The sequence below is a fragment of the Ranitomeya imitator genome, chromosome 7, assembly GCF_032444005.1.
Source record: "Ranitomeya imitator isolate aRanImi1 chromosome 7, aRanImi1.pri, whole genome shotgun sequence".
Taxonomy (NCBI): domain Eukaryota; kingdom Metazoa; phylum Chordata; class Amphibia; order Anura; family Dendrobatidae; genus Ranitomeya; species Ranitomeya imitator.
This window is the reverse complement of record NC_091288.1, coordinates 147,460,739-147,479,827: the sequence shown is the minus strand read 5'-3', so window position 1 is coordinate 147,479,827 and position 19,089 is coordinate 147,460,739. Positions and strand designations below refer to the sequence as shown.

The 19,089-nt window shown below is 40.9% G+C and overlaps 1 protein-coding gene across 2 annotated transcripts in view; it reads right to left on the bottom strand.

The window, feature by feature from the left end:
- TMEFF2 (transmembrane protein with EGF like and two follistatin like domains 2) overlaps positions 1–19,089 on the bottom strand; it is a 1,231,017-nt gene that overhangs the window by 397,033 nt on the left and 814,895 nt on the right. For both annotated transcript variants that reach the window (XM_069733894.1, XM_069733895.1), the window contains exon 6: positions 9,402–9,550. In XM_069733894.1, coding sequence (XP_069589995.1) covers positions 9,402–9,550 — 149 coding nt within the window. The remainder of the gene's footprint in view (positions 1–9,401; positions 9,551–19,089) is intronic.

The window sequence follows — 19,089 nt, the reverse complement described above, 5'->3', positions numbered from 1 at the left end:
TATGACCTGAGACCCTCTTCTTGTCTGCAAAAATCTTATATCTCCTCAGAGACTTGGAGATGTTATGACTCGTGTTGAGCGATACCGTCCGATATTTGAAAGTATCGGTAAAGTATCCGATACCAATACAAGTCAATGGGACACAAATATTGGAAGGTATCCTCTATGGTCCCCAGGGTCTGAAGGAGAGGAAACTCTCCTTCAGGCCCTGGGATCCATATTCATGTGTAAAATAAAGAATAAAAATAAAAAATATTGATATACTTACCCTCGGACGCACCCTGGTTGTCACTGCTGCAACCGCCATGCTTCTCTTTCTAAGAATGAGCGCGTAAAGGACCTTCGATGACGTCGCAGCTTGTGATTGGTCGCGTGACCGCTCATGTGACCGCTCACGCGACCAATCACAAGCCGCGACGTCATCGAAGGTCCTTCACGTGCTCATTCTTAGGAACAGAAGCATGGCGGTTGCAGCGGTTACAACCAGGGCGCGTCCGAGGGTAAGTATATCAATATTTTTTATTTTTATTCTTTATTTTACACATCAATCTTCATCCCGATACCGATTCCCGATATCGCAAAAATATCGGAACTCGGTATCGGAATTCCGATACCGCAAATATCGTCCGATACCCGATACTTGTGGTATCGGAATGCTCAACACTAATGACAACCTAAAACATCCAAATGACCAATCACAAGCCGCGATGTCATCGAAAGTCCTTAGCACGCTCATTCTTAGGAACGGAAGCATGGCGGTTGCAGCGGTGCCAACCAGGGCGCGTCCGAGGGTAAGTATATCAATATTTTTTATTTTTATTCTTTATTTTACACACGAATCTTAATCCCGATACCGATTCCCGATATCACAAAAATATCGGAACTCGGTATTGGAATTCCGATACCGCAAATATCGGCCGATACCTGATACTTGCGGTATCAGAATGCTCAACACTAGTTATGACGGACCTCAACCCACAGATTTTTTAAACGCTGTACAGACTCCTCCACCCCAGGACAGCCAGAATCCAAATGAGAAAATTCCCCAAAGTGTGGATTAAACCCATAGTTCACCAGGAAAGGAGACATATCAATGGACTGACTCACACAACTGTTAAAAGCAAACTCAGCAAAAGGCAACTCATCACACCACTCATCCTGCCTAGTAGAGGCCAAACACTGAAGAATTTGCTCCAGGGACTGATTTGTGCGTTCAGTCTGACCATTACTCCCAGGGTGATACTCAGAAGAAAAGGACAACGTAACATCCAATTTTTACAGAATGCCCTCCAGAACTTAGCCACAAACTGCATATCCCATGCAGACAGGCCATGTGTTGCACAAACAGCCTGGTCAAGGTTTCAGAAGAGGATAATGCGGACAAGGGTACAAAATGAACTTGCATAGAAAACCTGTTCACCACCACCCATATCACGGTATTACCCCTGGAAGGAGGGAGATTGGTGATAAAATCCATGGACAAGTGAGTCCATGGTCTATCAGGGACTGGCAAAGGCACCAGTTCCCAGCCGGCTATGAGAGCTCTTAGAACGGGCACAAACCTCACATGCAGACACCAATTTTTTGACATCCGTACCCAATGAGGGAAACCAAAAAACCCTTGCCACAGCCTTCGGTGTGGCAGAAATCCAAGGATAAGCATTCAACATAGACCCATGAAACTCTTGAATGAGCCTAGAATGAAATTGCTCTGTGACAAACAATTTAACCCCGGTTTAGAAGCAGGAGCAAGAGACTGAGCTTTAAAAATCTCACACTCCAGCTCCAATGAGACATCAGCTACCACCATCCCGGGTGGAAGAATAGAGGACGGTGGTTCGGGGGGAAACACAGAATCACAACTTCGAGACAATGCATCAACTTTGACATTTTTGGACCCAGGACAAAAAGTAATGGGAAACTGAAACCGGGAAAAAAAAGCAACCAGCAGGACTGTCTGGGAGTTAATCTTTTAGCAGACTCAATATAGGCTAAGTTTTTATGATCAGTAATCACAGTGATAGGATGGGCCGCCCTTTCCAAAAAATGCCTCCTTTCTTCAAATGCCAATATGACCGCAAGAAGTTCTCTATTGCCCATGTCATAATTTCTCTTGACAGAAGAGAACTTCTTGAAAAATAAGGCACATGGCTTGAGATGGGTCAAAGTGGCAGGTCCCTGAGACAACTCTGCTCCCACCCCCACCTCAGAAGCGTCCACCTCAACAACAAAAGGTTTGGACGGGTATGGCTGCACCAATATCGGAGTGGACATAAAACACCTTTTCAACATCAAAAAGGATTCTTTGGCAGACACAGACCAATTTTTATATCCGCACCCTTGCATGTAAGATCAGTAAGTGGCTTGACCACCTGTGAAAAAATCCCAATACATTTTTGATAGTAATTGGCGAATCCCAAGAAGCCCTGGAGCCCCTTAAGGTCCCAGGGTTAAACCCAGTCAATAATAGCCTGCACCTTCTTGGGATCCATGTGAAACCCCTCACTGGACACGATCAGGCCTAAAAAAGACAACTCCTGTACAAAAAATGAACATTTCTCAAGTTAGCAAACAGTTGAGTCTTTGGAGAACAGTACGTAAATGTTGCAGATGGGAATGACTATTACGGGAGTAGACCAAAATGTCTTCAAGGTATATAACAACAAAACGACCAATAAGATCAGAAAACACCACATTAATAAAGTTCTGAAATATAGTAGGAGCATTAGTAAGACCAAAGGGCATAACAAGGTTTTCAATGAGCCCCTCAGATGTGAGAAATGCAGTCTTCCATTCGTCCCCCTCCCGAACCCTTATCAGATTATAGGCTCCCCAAAGATCTATTTTGGAGAACCACTTGGCTCCTGACAATTGGTTACATAAATCTGGAATAAGAACAAGAAAAGGGGTGGAGGGCACCATCAACAATAAAACAAAAAGGGGATCTGCCCAAGGTATGCCAGTATTGAATTAGACTAAGAAAAACAGAGACATACCAAAAACTGGGGAACACCCTCAATATGTAATATATTACTAAATATTTGTTATTAGGGTCCAAAAAACACACATTAGATTAAAAGCAATAAACAACGACCCCATTAAGAGGTAGACCCCCTAGGAACCAGACACATGAATCGAGTGTCAATAGTAGTGGTATTACAATACCCAAATGAATATGCTCAAGACAAGTGCTTATAGGAATAGCAGATGGACATTGCAAGCAGACAATAAGTTACAAAAATATATGCAGTGCATGACAGGCCACATGTATTTTACATATACTAGTCACTTAGATGTTTGTAATATTGAACAAACGGCTGTAAATGAAAACATAATAGCCTAAGAACTCAAAGATTCCCCAAAAGACGCCGATAAGTAGAATCCTACATCAAATATACAGTATATATGAGTGGTAGTCTATTCCAGCAAAATAACTTGCTATTGTGCGGGTCTATAAAAGGGTTATGGGTCAATTAGACATCAGAAATGCAATCATCTATGACCAGCCGGAATGATCTGAATAATACTATGCACCATAGCTTTGCAAACAAGCAAATGGCCTGTATAGCCCAAGATAGAGCAACATACCAAAAAACAGATTACCCTGTGGCCCTATAAATAATTAGCATGTACCAAATAGATTAAGCACTGAAAGAGAAATCCATAATAAAGATCTCATAAAACATGCCCTGAGAGTATGCAAACCAAATCAGAGGTTCAAGAAGGGTCAAAAACCCGACGTGTGTCGCCACAGCAGTGGCTTCATCAGGGGTAAGGGTGGTATGAGGATTGAGACTCACAATATATATTTATACTATACCCACTTCATAGAAGAAGAAGTGATCAGGCTCCTTGCATTTTCTCGCCCTACTGCTTGCATCAGTGACCCTATTCCCTCACATCTCCTCCAATCTCTTTCTCCTGCTGTCACCACTCACCTAACAAAAATATTCAAACTCTCTTTCTCTTCCAGTATCTTTTAAACATGCCATCATACATCCATTACTTAAAAAAACCATCCCTCGACCAAAACTGTGCTGCTAAATACAGACCCATCTCTCATCTTTCCTTCATCTCTAAACTCCGCACTCACCGGTGTTGAGCAAAAAGCAATTTATTCACATGCAATCATGCGGTGCAGGGAGGGTGGTGAACACATGCGGATGACAGCTGTTTCGTGCTGCAAGCACTTCAACAGATCCAGTGACGAATGGGGGGGAGGTGGGCCTTTTGGCTGCATAGCCCCAAGGCCCCTCCCTCTTCCTCCCATGTCATAATGGACAAGTGGCCACTATGCGGAGGAAAACAGGTGGGACAATTTAAAAGACAAATAAAAACAATAACATATAGTAAACGATATCACTATAGGAGGAATGAATCATAATTATATTTACACAGGATTTTTTACAAAAAAACAGACATGTCTATTTTTTCGTTGAACCCTATTGGTCCAGATGCGTTCGCCTTTATAATCCACTTAGCTTCATTACGTAACAGCATACGATTTAGGTTACCTCCGTCCTGTGGCAGGGAGACTTTTTCAATTCCCGCAAAACGGAGTATTTGAGCATCACCCCCATGTCATTCATTTATATGTTTTATTAGACGGGGAACTCCTTTTCCTGTTCGTATTGAATTTAAATGCTCTCTGAAACGTATAAACATAGGGCGAATTGTTTTTCCGATATAGAAGAAACCGCAAGGGCAGCCAAAAAGGCCCACCTCCCCCCCATTCGTCACGGGATCTGTTGAAGTGCTTGCAGCACGAAACAGCTGTCATCCGCATGTGTTCACCACCCTCCCTGCACCGCATGATTGTATGTGAATAAATCGCTTTTTGCTCAACACCGGTGAGTGCGCTGTTACTTTTCTTACTCTGGATACTTTTTTACTACCTATGCCCATCATTGCCATTTCCGTGTGTGGTTCTACCATTACTCCCCGGCAACATGCCCGCTGTCTTGGGGTCATACTTGATTCAGAGCTTTCATTCACCCCCCACATCCGATCACTGACTAGCTCTTGTTATCTGCACCTCAAAAACATTTTTAAAATTCGACCTTTTCTTACTTACGACTCTGCAAAAACTCTTACTGTTGCTTTTTTTCATTCTCATCTGGACTATTGTAACTATCTATTAATCGGTCTCCCTCTTGCCAATCTCTCCCCTCTCCAATCTGTCTTGAATGCTGCAGCCAGGATCATATTCCTCATCAACAATTACACCTATGCCTCTACCTTGTGCCAGTCATTGCACTGGTTACCCATCCACTCAAGAGATGAATATAAACGTATCACTCTCATCCACATAGCGCCCCACGGTTCAGCACCACACTACATCTCCTCCCTTGTCTCAGTCTACCACTCTACCCTTCAAAGTTTTCTTCATAAACAGGACCCTTGTATCATGTTCTCACATGCTTTATGCATTTAATATCCCTCTGTGTGTGTACTTTTACACATTCTGGCTGGTAAACGGTTCATGCAGCATTACATGAACAACCGATTTATTACATTATGGCTGGTCAGAACAATTAAAACAATTGTTACCAATCGCCTTTCGTGTCTCCCCTATTTCCTCACAGATTGTAAGCTTGCAAGCAGGGCCCTCACTCCTCTTGGTATCTGTTGATTTATGTGATTATGGTTATGCTGTAATGTTTTGTATTGTCTGTACAAGTCCCCTCTTAAAGGTAAAGTGCTGCAGAATATATTGGTGCTATAGAAAGACAATTATTATTATTATTTTTATTACCTGTCACCAGGTTTGTCCCATATGAGGTAATGCCACCACCTTTCAGCCCTGATATACAGCCTTCTTATATGCTATATATAACCATAAGAAAAATAACTTTTATAATACTCACCTAGGGGGCGGTCAGGTCAAATGTGATTGTCTTGGTCCAGTGCTTCCTCTCTTCTTGCAATCTCTGTCCTCCTTCTTGCTTCATATGGATGACACATCCTACGTAATCCACACAGTGTCCTCAGCCTCGCGGTCCTGCGCAGGTGTACTTCTCTACCCTGACTTGGGCAGAGTAAGGAACTGCAGTGCACATGCGTTGGGGCTCTTTGGCCTTTTCCTGTGCATGCGCACTGCAGTACTTTGCTCTGCCCTCGGCAGGAACGCGATGCTGGGGACACTGTGCGTATATCGTAGAACGCGTCATCCACATGAAGCAAGAAGGAGGATGGGAGAAGAGAGGAGGCACTGGACCAAGACCAGAGACGCCCATTGGACCTGACCTCCCATAGGTGAGTATTATAAAAGGTCTTTTTTTTGTATTGCAGGCCAAATTGGGGGCATACACTTAAATACATTTACAATGTAAAAGATAAAAAAACATTGTTTGCATAAGTCACAAAGGAAATGTGTCATTTTTAATTTTAGCCATTTTAGAGATCATTTAATCTTCAACTTGCTTAACTGCTCACAATAACAGTAATTTTTTTGCCAGAGGTGCCCAAAGCCCAAACATTTACATGCCACTAGATACAGCATATTATAATGCTGTGCATCAGGGCTGAAAGGTACTGGCCTTATCTCATATGGGACAAACATGGAGACAGGTTCCATTTAAGCATATATTAGGTCATCTAAAAATTTTAAAAAATCATTATAGCAAAAATAAAAAAAACAGTGGGCAAACATTTTTGTATCCCTGATCACAACACCATGGAAATGAAATTACTGGTATTAAAAGGTAACTTAAAATCTCAGAGATACAGAAGGTTCTGGGAGTATAAACTTATGACACACTGAGTGCAGGAATGAATGTGTCACATTAATTTATGTCTTTCTTTATCAACTAAAGAATTTGCTCCTCAAAGTGTGTAGGGGCATCACAACACAGAACCAGACCTCAATCACAGGACAAAAAAACTTTCTCACTCCTTATCTATGAACTGTTCCAATATTTACAGCCACAACTGTTTGTCCCTCTCCCAAAATGATAGTTCTGCTTCACGTCACCTGTCTTATCTATTGCATTATTCCTGTGTCCTGTTGTGTATAAATATGTGACTCTTCAGATTTTGCATTAGTCTCTGCCTGATGAAGAGACCTGTGTAGTCTTGAAAGCTTGCAATTTGTTACCATCTTTTCAGTTAGCAATTAAAAGGTATCAACCACTGAGGACTCTGAATTCTAAAGATAGCTACTTTCACACTAGCGTCGGACTCGGCCCGTCGCAGTGCGTCGGGCCGACGTACCGACGCTAGCAGTGAATGCGCCGCACAATGGGGCAGCGGATGCATTTTTCCAGCGCATCTGCTGCCCCATTGTGAGGTGCGGGGAGGTGGGGGCGGAGTTCCGGCTGCACATGCGCGCCGGAAATGGTGGACCATCGGCAGCAAAAAATGTTACATATAACGTTTTTTGCTCCCGGCGGTTGCGACTTGTGTCAATGCGTCGCAATGTGTCGCTAATGTTAGTCTATGGGGCAAAAACGCATCCTGCAGACAACTTTGCAGGATGCATTTTTTCCCATAAACGATGCATTGCGACGTATTGAAAAAAACGTTAGTGTGAAAGTAGCCTATTTTGAAAAAACAAGAGTATTCTCCTTTAGCCCTGAAATACCACACATACTATTTTCATTTCTTTTTTGCTTCATTGTCACAGAAATATAGTATTTTTTAAATGATAAAATCTGACTTGTGAACTGGAAATGATGACTGAACAACAGCATATTGTTTCAACTAAAATGTGACAGACAATAAATAAAAAGTGACAAATCAACACCAATAAATTGGAAGATTCAGATTTCTACAAAATATTTCAGTGGCTAAGTCCTTTAGTTAGCCATGTGCTATGATGTTTCTCTCTTAAAAGGTGTCATCTTAGACACATACCAAAATCTGACATTTCAGCGGCATTTCACTGTTTGCGTCTCTCCCTTCACCGCATGACACTGACAGCAATGCTATGTGTTCATTTCTGATGTCATGTTCAAAGCGCTCGGTAAAAGATAGAACAACAGCAGCTAACTTTCACTGTCCACAGAGAAACATTTACTTCCGAAAAAAAAAATATGGGATTTTACCATCTACCTTAACCTTATAGGGGTATTCTCATAATAGAGAGAGCATAACTCTGAATATAAATATATTTAACAACTGCCGAAGATGGGAATCCTGGGAATAAAGGGACAGTAATAATACTTCATTGCTGCTTCTCAGTTTTGCTTGTGGGAATATCTTCATCCACATCGTAGCTTAATTCACGTGAACACAATCAATAGTGCACCCCCTCTTTTTCTAGTGATAACATATCTCAGCAAGATAGGAACATCCCTTTAAACTTTGACATATGCTTATAAATACATGCTTAGTAGTGGCACAAAACAGTAGTGGTCCAAAAATATGAGGATGCTGAAAGATCTCCTAGATCATCTTTTAAAGGGAACCTGTCATCCCGTTTTTTCAATACGAGATAAAAATACTGTTAAATAGGGCCTGCGCTGTGCGTTACTATAGTGTAGTTTGTGTATCCTGATTCCCCACTTATGCTGCCGAAATAACTTACCAAAGTCGCCGTTTTCGCCTGTCAATCAGGCTGGTCAGGTCGAACTCGGCATCAGGAAAATGGCCGCCGCGATCTCCATCTGCGCATCCCGCGGCCATTTTGCAGAGGACTCCATATGCACATGCGCAGCCTCAGGAAGATGGCCGCCCCCACAGATCACCAGGGAAATAGAGCCGATCGCGCGTTTTTTCTTCTCCGGCCCAGTGGATTCAGAAGATGGGCATACGCAAACCACTATGCCACCAACAGAAATATATGCAAGATCTGGGGGAAGATACAGCGATGTCGCCACGCCCATATGACCTGACCAGCCTGATTGACAGGCGAAAACAGCGACTTTGGTAAGTTATTTCGGCAGCATAGGTGGGGAATCAGGGTACACAAAATACACTATAGTAACGCACAGCTCAGGCCCTATTTAACAGTATTTTTATCTCGTACTGAAAAAACGGGGTGACAGGTTCCCTTTAAGATGCGGAATCACCTTACTGCATTACTTTGAATTGATGAACTGGATATACTTAGCCTTCTCCCCAAAAATAGTGAAAAAATTTTATGGATTTTTTTTTTAAATTACCCTATTAAGAAAATCTGAACAAGTGTTAAACAATCAGCTATAATCTGTTAATAGAGTTTGCTCAAGTTTAGCCAAGTTTTATTGAGGAACCACATTCCTGCATCACTGTATTATCCTGTAACAAGCCCTATTATGTAATGAGACAGATGAATGATACTTGCAACCCTGTACACTATGTGTCCTAAATACGAGCTGAAGTTTCAACCAACCAGCCAAGCATTTAGCAATATCTTAGCAACTCTGTCTGCAGAAATAATGAAAAACTGTCTTCAAAATGAATTTTGCTGCAGGCATTACCTTGACATCGACCCAAATACTTGACTTCAATTTTCTCCTGTTTCTGGCATGATGCCTCTTTGATTTGACACGGATTATCGTAAGATTTCCCATCGGAAGCACAAACTGGGTTGAAACTGATGTGGGAGCAGTCAATGTTACACACACACCTAGAGAATCACAAAAGTAAAATAGTTTTAAAGACAAGCTGCAAGAACAAAAAAAAATAAAAGTTTGATGAAACTTATCTTCACTTTTATAAATCAGTAAGAAAGCATTTATTCACAGATTTTTGCTTTTTATTTTTGCTATTGTTGTGAACCAGTATTTTCTATGTTAGTTCCAATCAGATAATTCAATACAAGAATAGATGGGACAACTAGTTGTATAGAAATATGAACAGATTTACAATCTTTACAATCTTTTCTTGAATCCCTGCACCCACAATCCCTGGCCCTACAGAATGTTTTGTCAGCTTCAGGATAGACACAAGAATTTGTTGACAAGAATCTGACTGCATGCAGTTCAGCAGAGTTTCTGGAGATTATGCAGAGCATATCTTCTGTAATAAGAGCAAAGAGAGCTGTTTCATTAAGTTTCTAGATATTGAATTGTTTACAGTAAAGATAAGAAGATCTGATGAGATTCGGATTTTTCAAATTGCGCTGATTTTACTCGGAACTCAGTTTGTAGCAAATTTACTCTCCACACATTGAATATCCCTTATTATGTTCTGGGGGTCTGGAGAGATCTCAGAGCGTAGCAAATGTAAGATGAAAAACAAATATATGAATGCTTCCCTCACTGCTCAGATGTTAGGCCATCCTCGCTGCTCGATGTCCCATATATTGTCCTCGATACTCCTGCCGAGCGTTGAAACCCCATATCTCTTCATGGAGTTCCAGGAAATCTTTCTCCTGTGAATGCGTGATGCAAAGTTACTGCACATGTCATGGCACAAGGATGTTGTCACCTTGTGTTGTGCAAGTGCAGTGACATTTTGGGCTTGGTCATTGCCCAGTCTCAGCCTAGCTTAAAGAGACCATGAGATTTCAGTGAATGGTGGCAGTAAGGAGACTTGCTGAGAACTGTTGGGAGACAGAAAGCAGTGGAGGTGTTCTGTTTTTGCTTCCTGCCATGGATCACACTCTGTTGGTATTTACAAGCTGTTAATTAAATGCGGTATAATCCTCCATTGCATAAGTCTCTCCCACAACAACCAACAAGTTCCAACCACACAATAACATAGTAATATAGTAACATAGTTAGTAAGGCCGAAAAAAGACATTTGTCCATCCAGTTCAGCCTATATTCCATCATAATAAATCCCCAGATCTACGTCCTTCTACAGAACCTAATAATTGTATGATACAATATTGTTCTGCTCCAGGAAGACATCCAGGCCTCTCTTGAACCCCTCGACTGAGTTCGCCATCACCACCTCCTCAGGCAAGCAATTCCAGAATCTCAGTGCCCTAACAGTAAAGAATCTTCTTCTATGTTGGTGGAAAAACCTCTCCTCCAGACGCAAAGAATGCCCCCTTGTGCCCGTCACCTTCCTTGGTATAAACAGATCCTCAGTGAGATATTTGTATTGTCCCCTTATATACTTATACATGGTTATTAGATCGCCCCTCAGTTGTCTTTTTTCTAGACTAAATAATCCTAATTTCGCTAATCTATCTGGGTATTGTAGTTCTCCCATTTTGTTGCCCTCCTTTGTACTCTCTCTAGTTCCATTATATCCTTCCCGAGCACCGGTGCCCAAAACTGGACACAGTACTCCATGTGCGGTCTAACTAGGGATTTGTACAGAGGCAGTATAATGCTCTCATCATGTGTATCCAGACCTCTTTTAATGCACCCCATGATCCTGTTTGCCTTGGCAGCTGCTGCCTGGCACTGGCTGCTCCAGGTAAGTTTATCATTAACTAGGATCCCCAAGTCCTTCTCCCTGTCAGATTTACCCAGTGGTTTCCCGTTCAGTGTGTAATGGTGATATTGATTCCTTCTTCCCATGTGTATAACCTTACATTTATCATTGTTAAACCTCATCTGCCACCTTTCAGCCCAAGTTTCCAACTTATCCAGATCCATCTGTAGCAGAATACTATCTTCTCTTGTATTAACTGCTTTACATAGTTTTGTATCATCTGCAAATATCGATATTTTACTGTGTAAACCTTCTACCAGATCATTAATGAATATGTTGAAGAGAACAGGTCCCAATACCGACCCCTGCGGTACCCCACTGGTCACAGCGACCCAGTTAGAGGCTATCTAATATATAATTGCCTACAATACTACTTCCTGCAATTTGTGCCAACTTCCATGGCTTTGTCCGGAGCTAATGTCCGGAGCTAATGTCCGGAGCTAATGTCCGGAGCTATATGTGACGTCAACAGTGTCCAGTGTCTGATTGGTTGCCGCCTGCTGCGAGCGACCAATCAGAAACGTGCCATACTGTGACACACTCCGCCCGCCATTTTGGTGTGATTTTTGAATTTTTACCTCACAGCAAGTTTCTACTGCGTGGAGGCGGGCCCAGTGACGTTGCTCTTCAAGCTCCTGCCGAATTTCGTCAAAAAACTGATAATACCATTTACCAAAACTATATATATTTAGTTGTGAAGTGGTTCAGTGACATTTTCACACCAATTTTGAACTTTTGTTTGGTGTTTTCTCCATATACTGCCTATTATTTTTGTTCTTTCTTACTATTATTTATTAATTGTATTATTCTTACATTTGAATAAATAAAGTATATATGGATTCTAGACTCCCGATTCTTTAGAATCGGGCTGCCATCTAGTACCATTTATAACCACCCTCTGCTTTCTATCACTAAGCCAGTTACTAACCCATTTACACACATTTTCCCCCAGACCAAGCATTCTCATTTTGTGTACCAACCTCTTGTGCGGCACGGTATCAAACGCTTTGGAAAAAACGAGATATACCACGTACAATGACTCACCGTGGTCCAGCCTATAGCTTACCTCTTCATAAAAACTGATTAGATTCGTTTGACAGGAGCGATTTCTCATAGAACCCACATAAACGTAGTGAGACCCCTAGAGGCCAAGTCATCATATAACATATTGCTACACCCTTTCTCTGTTAACTGGAGGAACAATGAAAAACTAATAAAACAATGGATAGCATGACCAAGTTAGAAATCTAAAATAATTAGTCCAGTTAGGTGCGCCGGGTTTCTGATAATTCTGCCAGCTCTAGTAACATAAGATATTTCATTGTCTACATCTTGTAGTTCTTCTGATTCTGGCAATATGGCTTCTGATATTGCCTGTCTCTGGCCCGAATCCTCACCCTGATGGTCAGCTGTCACTGTTGGTACTTGACCTGTACTTGCTGCCTCATTTTCTTGGGTGTCCGGATACTGTTCAAAAGGCCATGAATCATCTCTTTCTTGCATTTTCCTCATATATCTCTGATTCCTCCTAAGTCTTCTTCCTTCCTCTGTTAGAATTTCGTAGGACCGAGGTCCTAACTTCTGGACAACCTTTGCCTTTTGCCAGTGTTTGTCAAATGTGCTGCTTGGCTGTAGCCGAATGTTGTCATTTCTCTGTAGATCAGGCAGATCCTTTTGAAGATTAATTGTAATAGAAAGCTTGTCTATCTTGATTCTTCTGTATTTTAGCTTTGATGTTTCCTAACAACTTTGACTTTAACAGATGACTAGCAGTTCGTAAGAGTGTCTTTGTACGCCTACTCATGAGTCTCTGTGCTGGCTACTGTCTAGGCCTTGGGTGGGTGTGTTTCTATGATCCAGAATAGACAGATATACATCTCTACCTGTCTGTTTTGCTTTCTGTATGAGTTTTTTTTCCATTTTTACTGCTGACTCTGCTTCCCCATTACTCTGAGGATTGCTTGGAGAAGACGTCTGGTATTCAAATTCCCATTTTTTGCTGAAGGCTTTGAACTCTTCCAAAGTAAACTGCTCCGCATTGTCCAGGAAAACGATATCTGGAAAGCCATACCTGGCAAAATGGACCTCAAGTTTTTTAATCGCTGTTCTCCCCCTTGTGTCCTGGAACAAATCAACCACCCAGAAGTTTGAAAAATAATCCACTGTAATCAGGTGTTCTGTGTCATTCCATGTGAACAAGTCTGTTCCAATTTTTGACCATTGCCTATATGGAATTTCATGAGGTTGCAATGTCTCATGAGGTTGCAATGGTTGTTTATCACTGCACGATACACATATTTCACATTGTGCTATATAATTTTTAATGTGGTAATTCATTCCTGGCCAATAAACAGATTCTCATGCTCGACGTAGACATCCTTCCATGCCTAAGTGAGAAGAGTTCAATGTTTTTAGTATGGCTCTTCTGAGAACTTCTGGTATAACAGCCCTGTCTCCTTTAAAGATGATCCTTGCTGTACTGACAATTAATCTCTTATGTGGAAGAATGGAGAAACTTCCCTTGTAGCATGTTGCTTGTATTTTGGCTAGCCGTGCAAGATGACAGTTTTTAAGCTCTGGAGAATTTTATCCTTTTCTGTGCAAGTCTGTATTTGCTTCAACTTTTCTTTGATACTGCAAGGTAGTTATACATATTGATGGTTTCAATGTCTTTTTTTTCATCATTTGTTATAGGAAGGTAAGCTCTGCTTAGCGCATCTTCAATTGGTAAGTCTCTACCTGGACAGTACCGGATGTCAAAATCATATCTTTGAAGTCGTAACAACATGCGCTGTAATCTTTCTCTACCAAATTTGTCCACGTTTAGCTTTATTTGATTTGCTCTGCACCTGTCCAAAAATTGAATGATCTTCTGATCTTGATACTTGATTGCAGATTCCATATCTTCACCTTCTCCCACTATTAGGATATCATCTGCTATTGTTTTAACTCCAGGAAGTCAATCCAAAGCCTGCATTTCAGCTGGAACACCTCTGGAGCAGGTTTTAGTCCCATAGGCTTTCTCAGCCATTTATAACATCCAAATGGTGAAGAAAATGTCAATAAACTTGATTCTTCAGCCAGTTCCACATGCCAGAATCCATTTTTTTATATCAAATACAGAAAATATTTTAGCCTTTGATAGATCTGGTACAACATCATCTAATGTCGGCATTGGGTAATGATGTCTTTTCAGCGCCTTGTTGAGTGGCTTAGGATCAATGCATATTCTTAACTTGCCTTATGTTTTCTGCACTATGACCAAACTGCTGATCCAATCTGTGCTCTTATGGACTGGTGCTACCATGCATCTTCTCTGTGAATCTTGCAGTTCTACTTTCAGTGATTGCATTAAAGCTACAGGCACTCTTCGTGTAGGTAATCTGGTACGTTGCACTGTGTTGTCAATTTCTAGCCTATATTTACCTTCAAAGCACCCCTCAACTTCAAATACATCAGCATACTTCATTTTTATTTTATGAATTTCCAAATTGCTCTCTGTGTTTAGTTTAGTATTTTGTATACCCTGGGAAATGTCAACAGACATAATGTTCTGAGACTGTACTTTTATTAAGTCAATTACCGGAACTGCTTTTACTCCCATTAAAGGTATATGGTTACCACCACGCCACATGGTAAATTCAACTCTATAAATCTTTCTGTTACATGGGTTCTGTATTTTTAGCTTACATGTCCCCATCAGTTTCAGAACACTTTTGTTGTAGATCATCAGTACCTTGTCAGTTGGCTCAATAGAAACCTGTTTGTTCAGCAGAGCACATGGAATTACATTGCAGCTTGCTCCATAATCCAGCTGAAATCTAACGGGCTTCTCATCCAACAAGAATGTTGCTTGAAGCTGCTTGACATCCCTGACTACTGGTTGCCTGACTACATTGACTTTCTCTGCTGCAGGCTGAAGTTGTAGCCATGTAATGTCCTCTGCATTGTCAGCCTCTGGTGTCACAGTGTGGAGCTGTCTGTACTGTTTGCCTCTTCCTTGCCTGCAGACAGCTGAGAAATTATTCTACTTGCCACATGACCTGCAGGTTTCCCCATATGCTGAGCACTTGTTTTTTTTCTACCTCATGTCTTTTCCCACAATACTTGCAGTGGACAATGTTTATAGGGGAGCTTGGTCTTGTCTTTCCTTTCATTCTTGTCATCAGTGGGGGCCACTGTCAGATCCACATACAGTGTAAACTCTTTCTTCCAATGTCTCAAAGTCTGGGCAGATTTCATGATGTGGCATCCTATATCTGAGGGGGCTTCAGACTAGTCTCCATTTTGCCGTAAAGGGAATCTGTACTTACAGGTGCTGTGATCCTCTGTGATCCTCTGCACAGTCATGGACACAAATTTTGAGAATGAGACAAATATTAATTTTTCCAAAGTCTACTGCTTCATTTTTTCTAATGGCAATTTGCATATACTCCTGAATGTCAGAGTGATCAGCTTAATAGTAATTACTGTACTTGCAAAGTCAATATTTGCCCAGAAAATGAACTTTAACCCGCAAAACACATTTCAACATCATTGCAGTCCTGCCTTAAAAGGAGCAGCTAACATCGTTTTAGTGATTGATCCATTAACACAGGGCTGGCGATCAATCAGTCATGATTAAGTAAGAATGACATCACTGGACACTTTAAAAGGAGGCTGGTGCTTGGTATCATTGTTTCTCTTCAGTTAACCATGGTTTTCTCTAAAGAAACACGTGCAGCCATCATTGCACTGCACAAAAATGGCCTAACAGGGAAGAGTATCGCAGCTACAAAGATTGCACCTCAGTCAACAATCTATCGCATCATCAAGAACTTCAAGGAGAGAGCTTCCATTGTTGTCAAAAAGGCTCCAGGGCGCCCAAGAAAGACCAGCAAGCGCCAGGACCGTATCTTAAAACTGTTTCAGCTGCGGGATCGGACTACCAGCAGTGCCGAGCTTGCTCAGGAATGGCAGCAGGCTGGTGTGAGTGCTTCTGCACGCACTGTGAGGTGGAGACTCTTTGAGCAAGGCCTGGTTTCAAGGAGGGCAGCAAAGAAGCGACTTCTCTCCAGAAAAAACATCAGGGACCGACTGATATTCTGCAAAAGGTACAGGGAGTGGACTGCTGAGGACTGGGGCAAAGTCATTTTCTCTGATGAATCCCCTTTTCGATTGTTTGGGACATCTGGAAAACAGCTTATTCGGAGAAGAAGAGGTGAGCGCTACCACCAGTCTTGCCTCATGCCAACTGTAAAGCATCCTGAAACCATTCATATGTGGGGTTGCTTCTCAGCCAAGGGAATCGGCTCACTCACAGTCTTGCCTAAAAACACAGCCATGAATAAAGAATAGTACCAGAATGTCCTCCAAGAGCAACTTCTCCCAACCGTCCAAGAGCAGTTTGGCGCCCAACAATGCCTTTTCCAGCATGATGGAGCACCTTGCCATAAAGCAAAGGTGATAACTAAATGGCTCATGGAACAAAACATAGAGATTTTGGGTCCATGGCCTCGAAACTCCCCAGATCTTAATCCCATTGTGAACTTGTGGTCAATCATGAAGAGACGGGTGGACAAACAAAAACCAACAAATTTTGGCAAAATGCAAGTATTGATTATGCAAGAATGGACTGCTATCAGTCAGGATTTGGTCCAGAAGTTGATTGAGAGCATGCCAGGGAGAATTGCAGAGGTCTTGAAGAAGAAGGGTCAACACTGCAAATATTGACTTGCTGCATTAACTCATTCTAACTGTCAATATAACCTATTGGTACTCATAATATGATTGCAATTATATTTCTGTATGTGATATAAACATCAGACAAACACTAATAAAAACCAGAGGGCAGCAGATCATGTGAAAATATAATTTTGGTGTCATTCTCAAAACTTTTGGCCATGACTGTACAGTCCAAGCCTTATACAAACTCTGAGGGTTTTCAGGCCCAGCTGCCACCATGGTCTGTTTGTTGTCATGGATCGCACTCTGTTGGCATTTACAGGCTGTTTATTACATGCGGTGTGATCCTCCATTACAAAAGTCTCTCCCACAACAACCAACAAGTTCCAACCACACAATAGAACACACATAAATGTAGCGAGACCCCTAGAGGCCAAATCATCATCTAACGTATTGTTACAGGAGGTGGCTGGAGGTGTGAATAATGAGGTATTATTACATTATTTAAAGCTTTTTGCAACCCTCTAAAATTCTCTAAAATTCAGCAAAATGGTGGCCAACTGGCAGCTATTTTGCAGAATTTGTGCACATTAAATAAAAAAAAAATACTCCAGAAATAACTGATTTTTGTAGAATTCAAATCCATTGCAGTAAATATGCCCATCTTAAGTTTACATTCGTGCTACAGATGCCGCCATACAATATTTGACAATATCTGAGTTTATAACTCCTTTAATAACAGTTTATTATTATGCTCAATTATAAATTCAAACATACATAAAATAATGATGTTATGGAATATATGCCGAGCATTTAATAAGGTATGGCATTTGTGAAGTTTATGCATGCACTCATTAGACTGAGTTCTTCATTTCTATTTTGTGTTCCATACAATCAAGGTTGTTAACATCATGTTAAGTTTAAGCTCCCTTTTTCCTGACAAATACAACATAACTTATATTTCAGAAAATATTTATACAAGATGAACTGCTATGGAAAGTTTCCACAGACATTTTACAAGAAACAGCAGGAATATCCACACCGGTTTGGGTGGATTTTAGTTTAAATTTGCTTAATGAAAGGAAAAGAAATTGGTCCAGCTGCACATATACGGTCTATAGCAAAAGCAATGATCTGGAGAACTTCAATAATCCAGTGTACCTGCTCTAGGAGTCTTGGGTGCCAACCCCAGCAGAAAATCACAGTGACATAGTCTGTTTGATGCAGAAGGAAAGATGGGTGGCACTCACCGTCCTTTTTAAGAAAAGTCCTTTATTCCTGGTTCACATAAAACAGGAACTTTCCCTTACATTTCCTATTACTTTACAATGGGGAATTCTAGAATTGTAGAATTGGGTGCACCAATATTCAATAATATTTGTTTATGTCGATGAGTTTGAGTTCCAAAGACAGTGGATAAAAAAATGCAATATTAGATCCAATAAAATGTGCTCATTCTGTAAGACTGGAGCTTCTGCACACAGATTGTTGTTTTCAGAATATAGTTAGTGTTCTTTGACAGTTCCCCTTCGTCTCACCCCAATGAAACGAATCTATATTTTTTTTCTAACCTCTTCAATACTTAAGTCTTCAGATACCTAAATATCTACAGCAAAATGTCATGCTTTGTAATGCCATATTCTAAAGGTGACATTTTCTTGTTGCTTTGAATGTTACCTAAATATTCTTTATTCTTGTTTTGTATCACAGATGGTGCTTTAATGCGTTACCATAACAAGTATATTTTCAGATTTACTTTTATGCAGAGGAAAAATAGCAAACTGTAAAAAATGCAAAGTTCCTTATTGTTTTCTTTTTATAAGTTAATACAGTTAACAACAAAACTTGAAAGCACAGTGCATCTCTCAGACTCTAATGTGTAGAGATACAAAATACGTACACAGTTGTTACAATGAAAGAGAACAAAAGTCCTCAGATTTTTTAAAAAATTTTTCTTCATTAGTAAATGGGTACAAATTATCTGAGTGCGAAAAAGTGTTAGGTTACTAATATAGCCCAGATGGACAGCACAAAATAGTGAATATTTTTGTTGTCAAATCAGGCTAAAATAATTTGATTTATGTAGACGTGTTTTCAAATATTCAAGGCTCC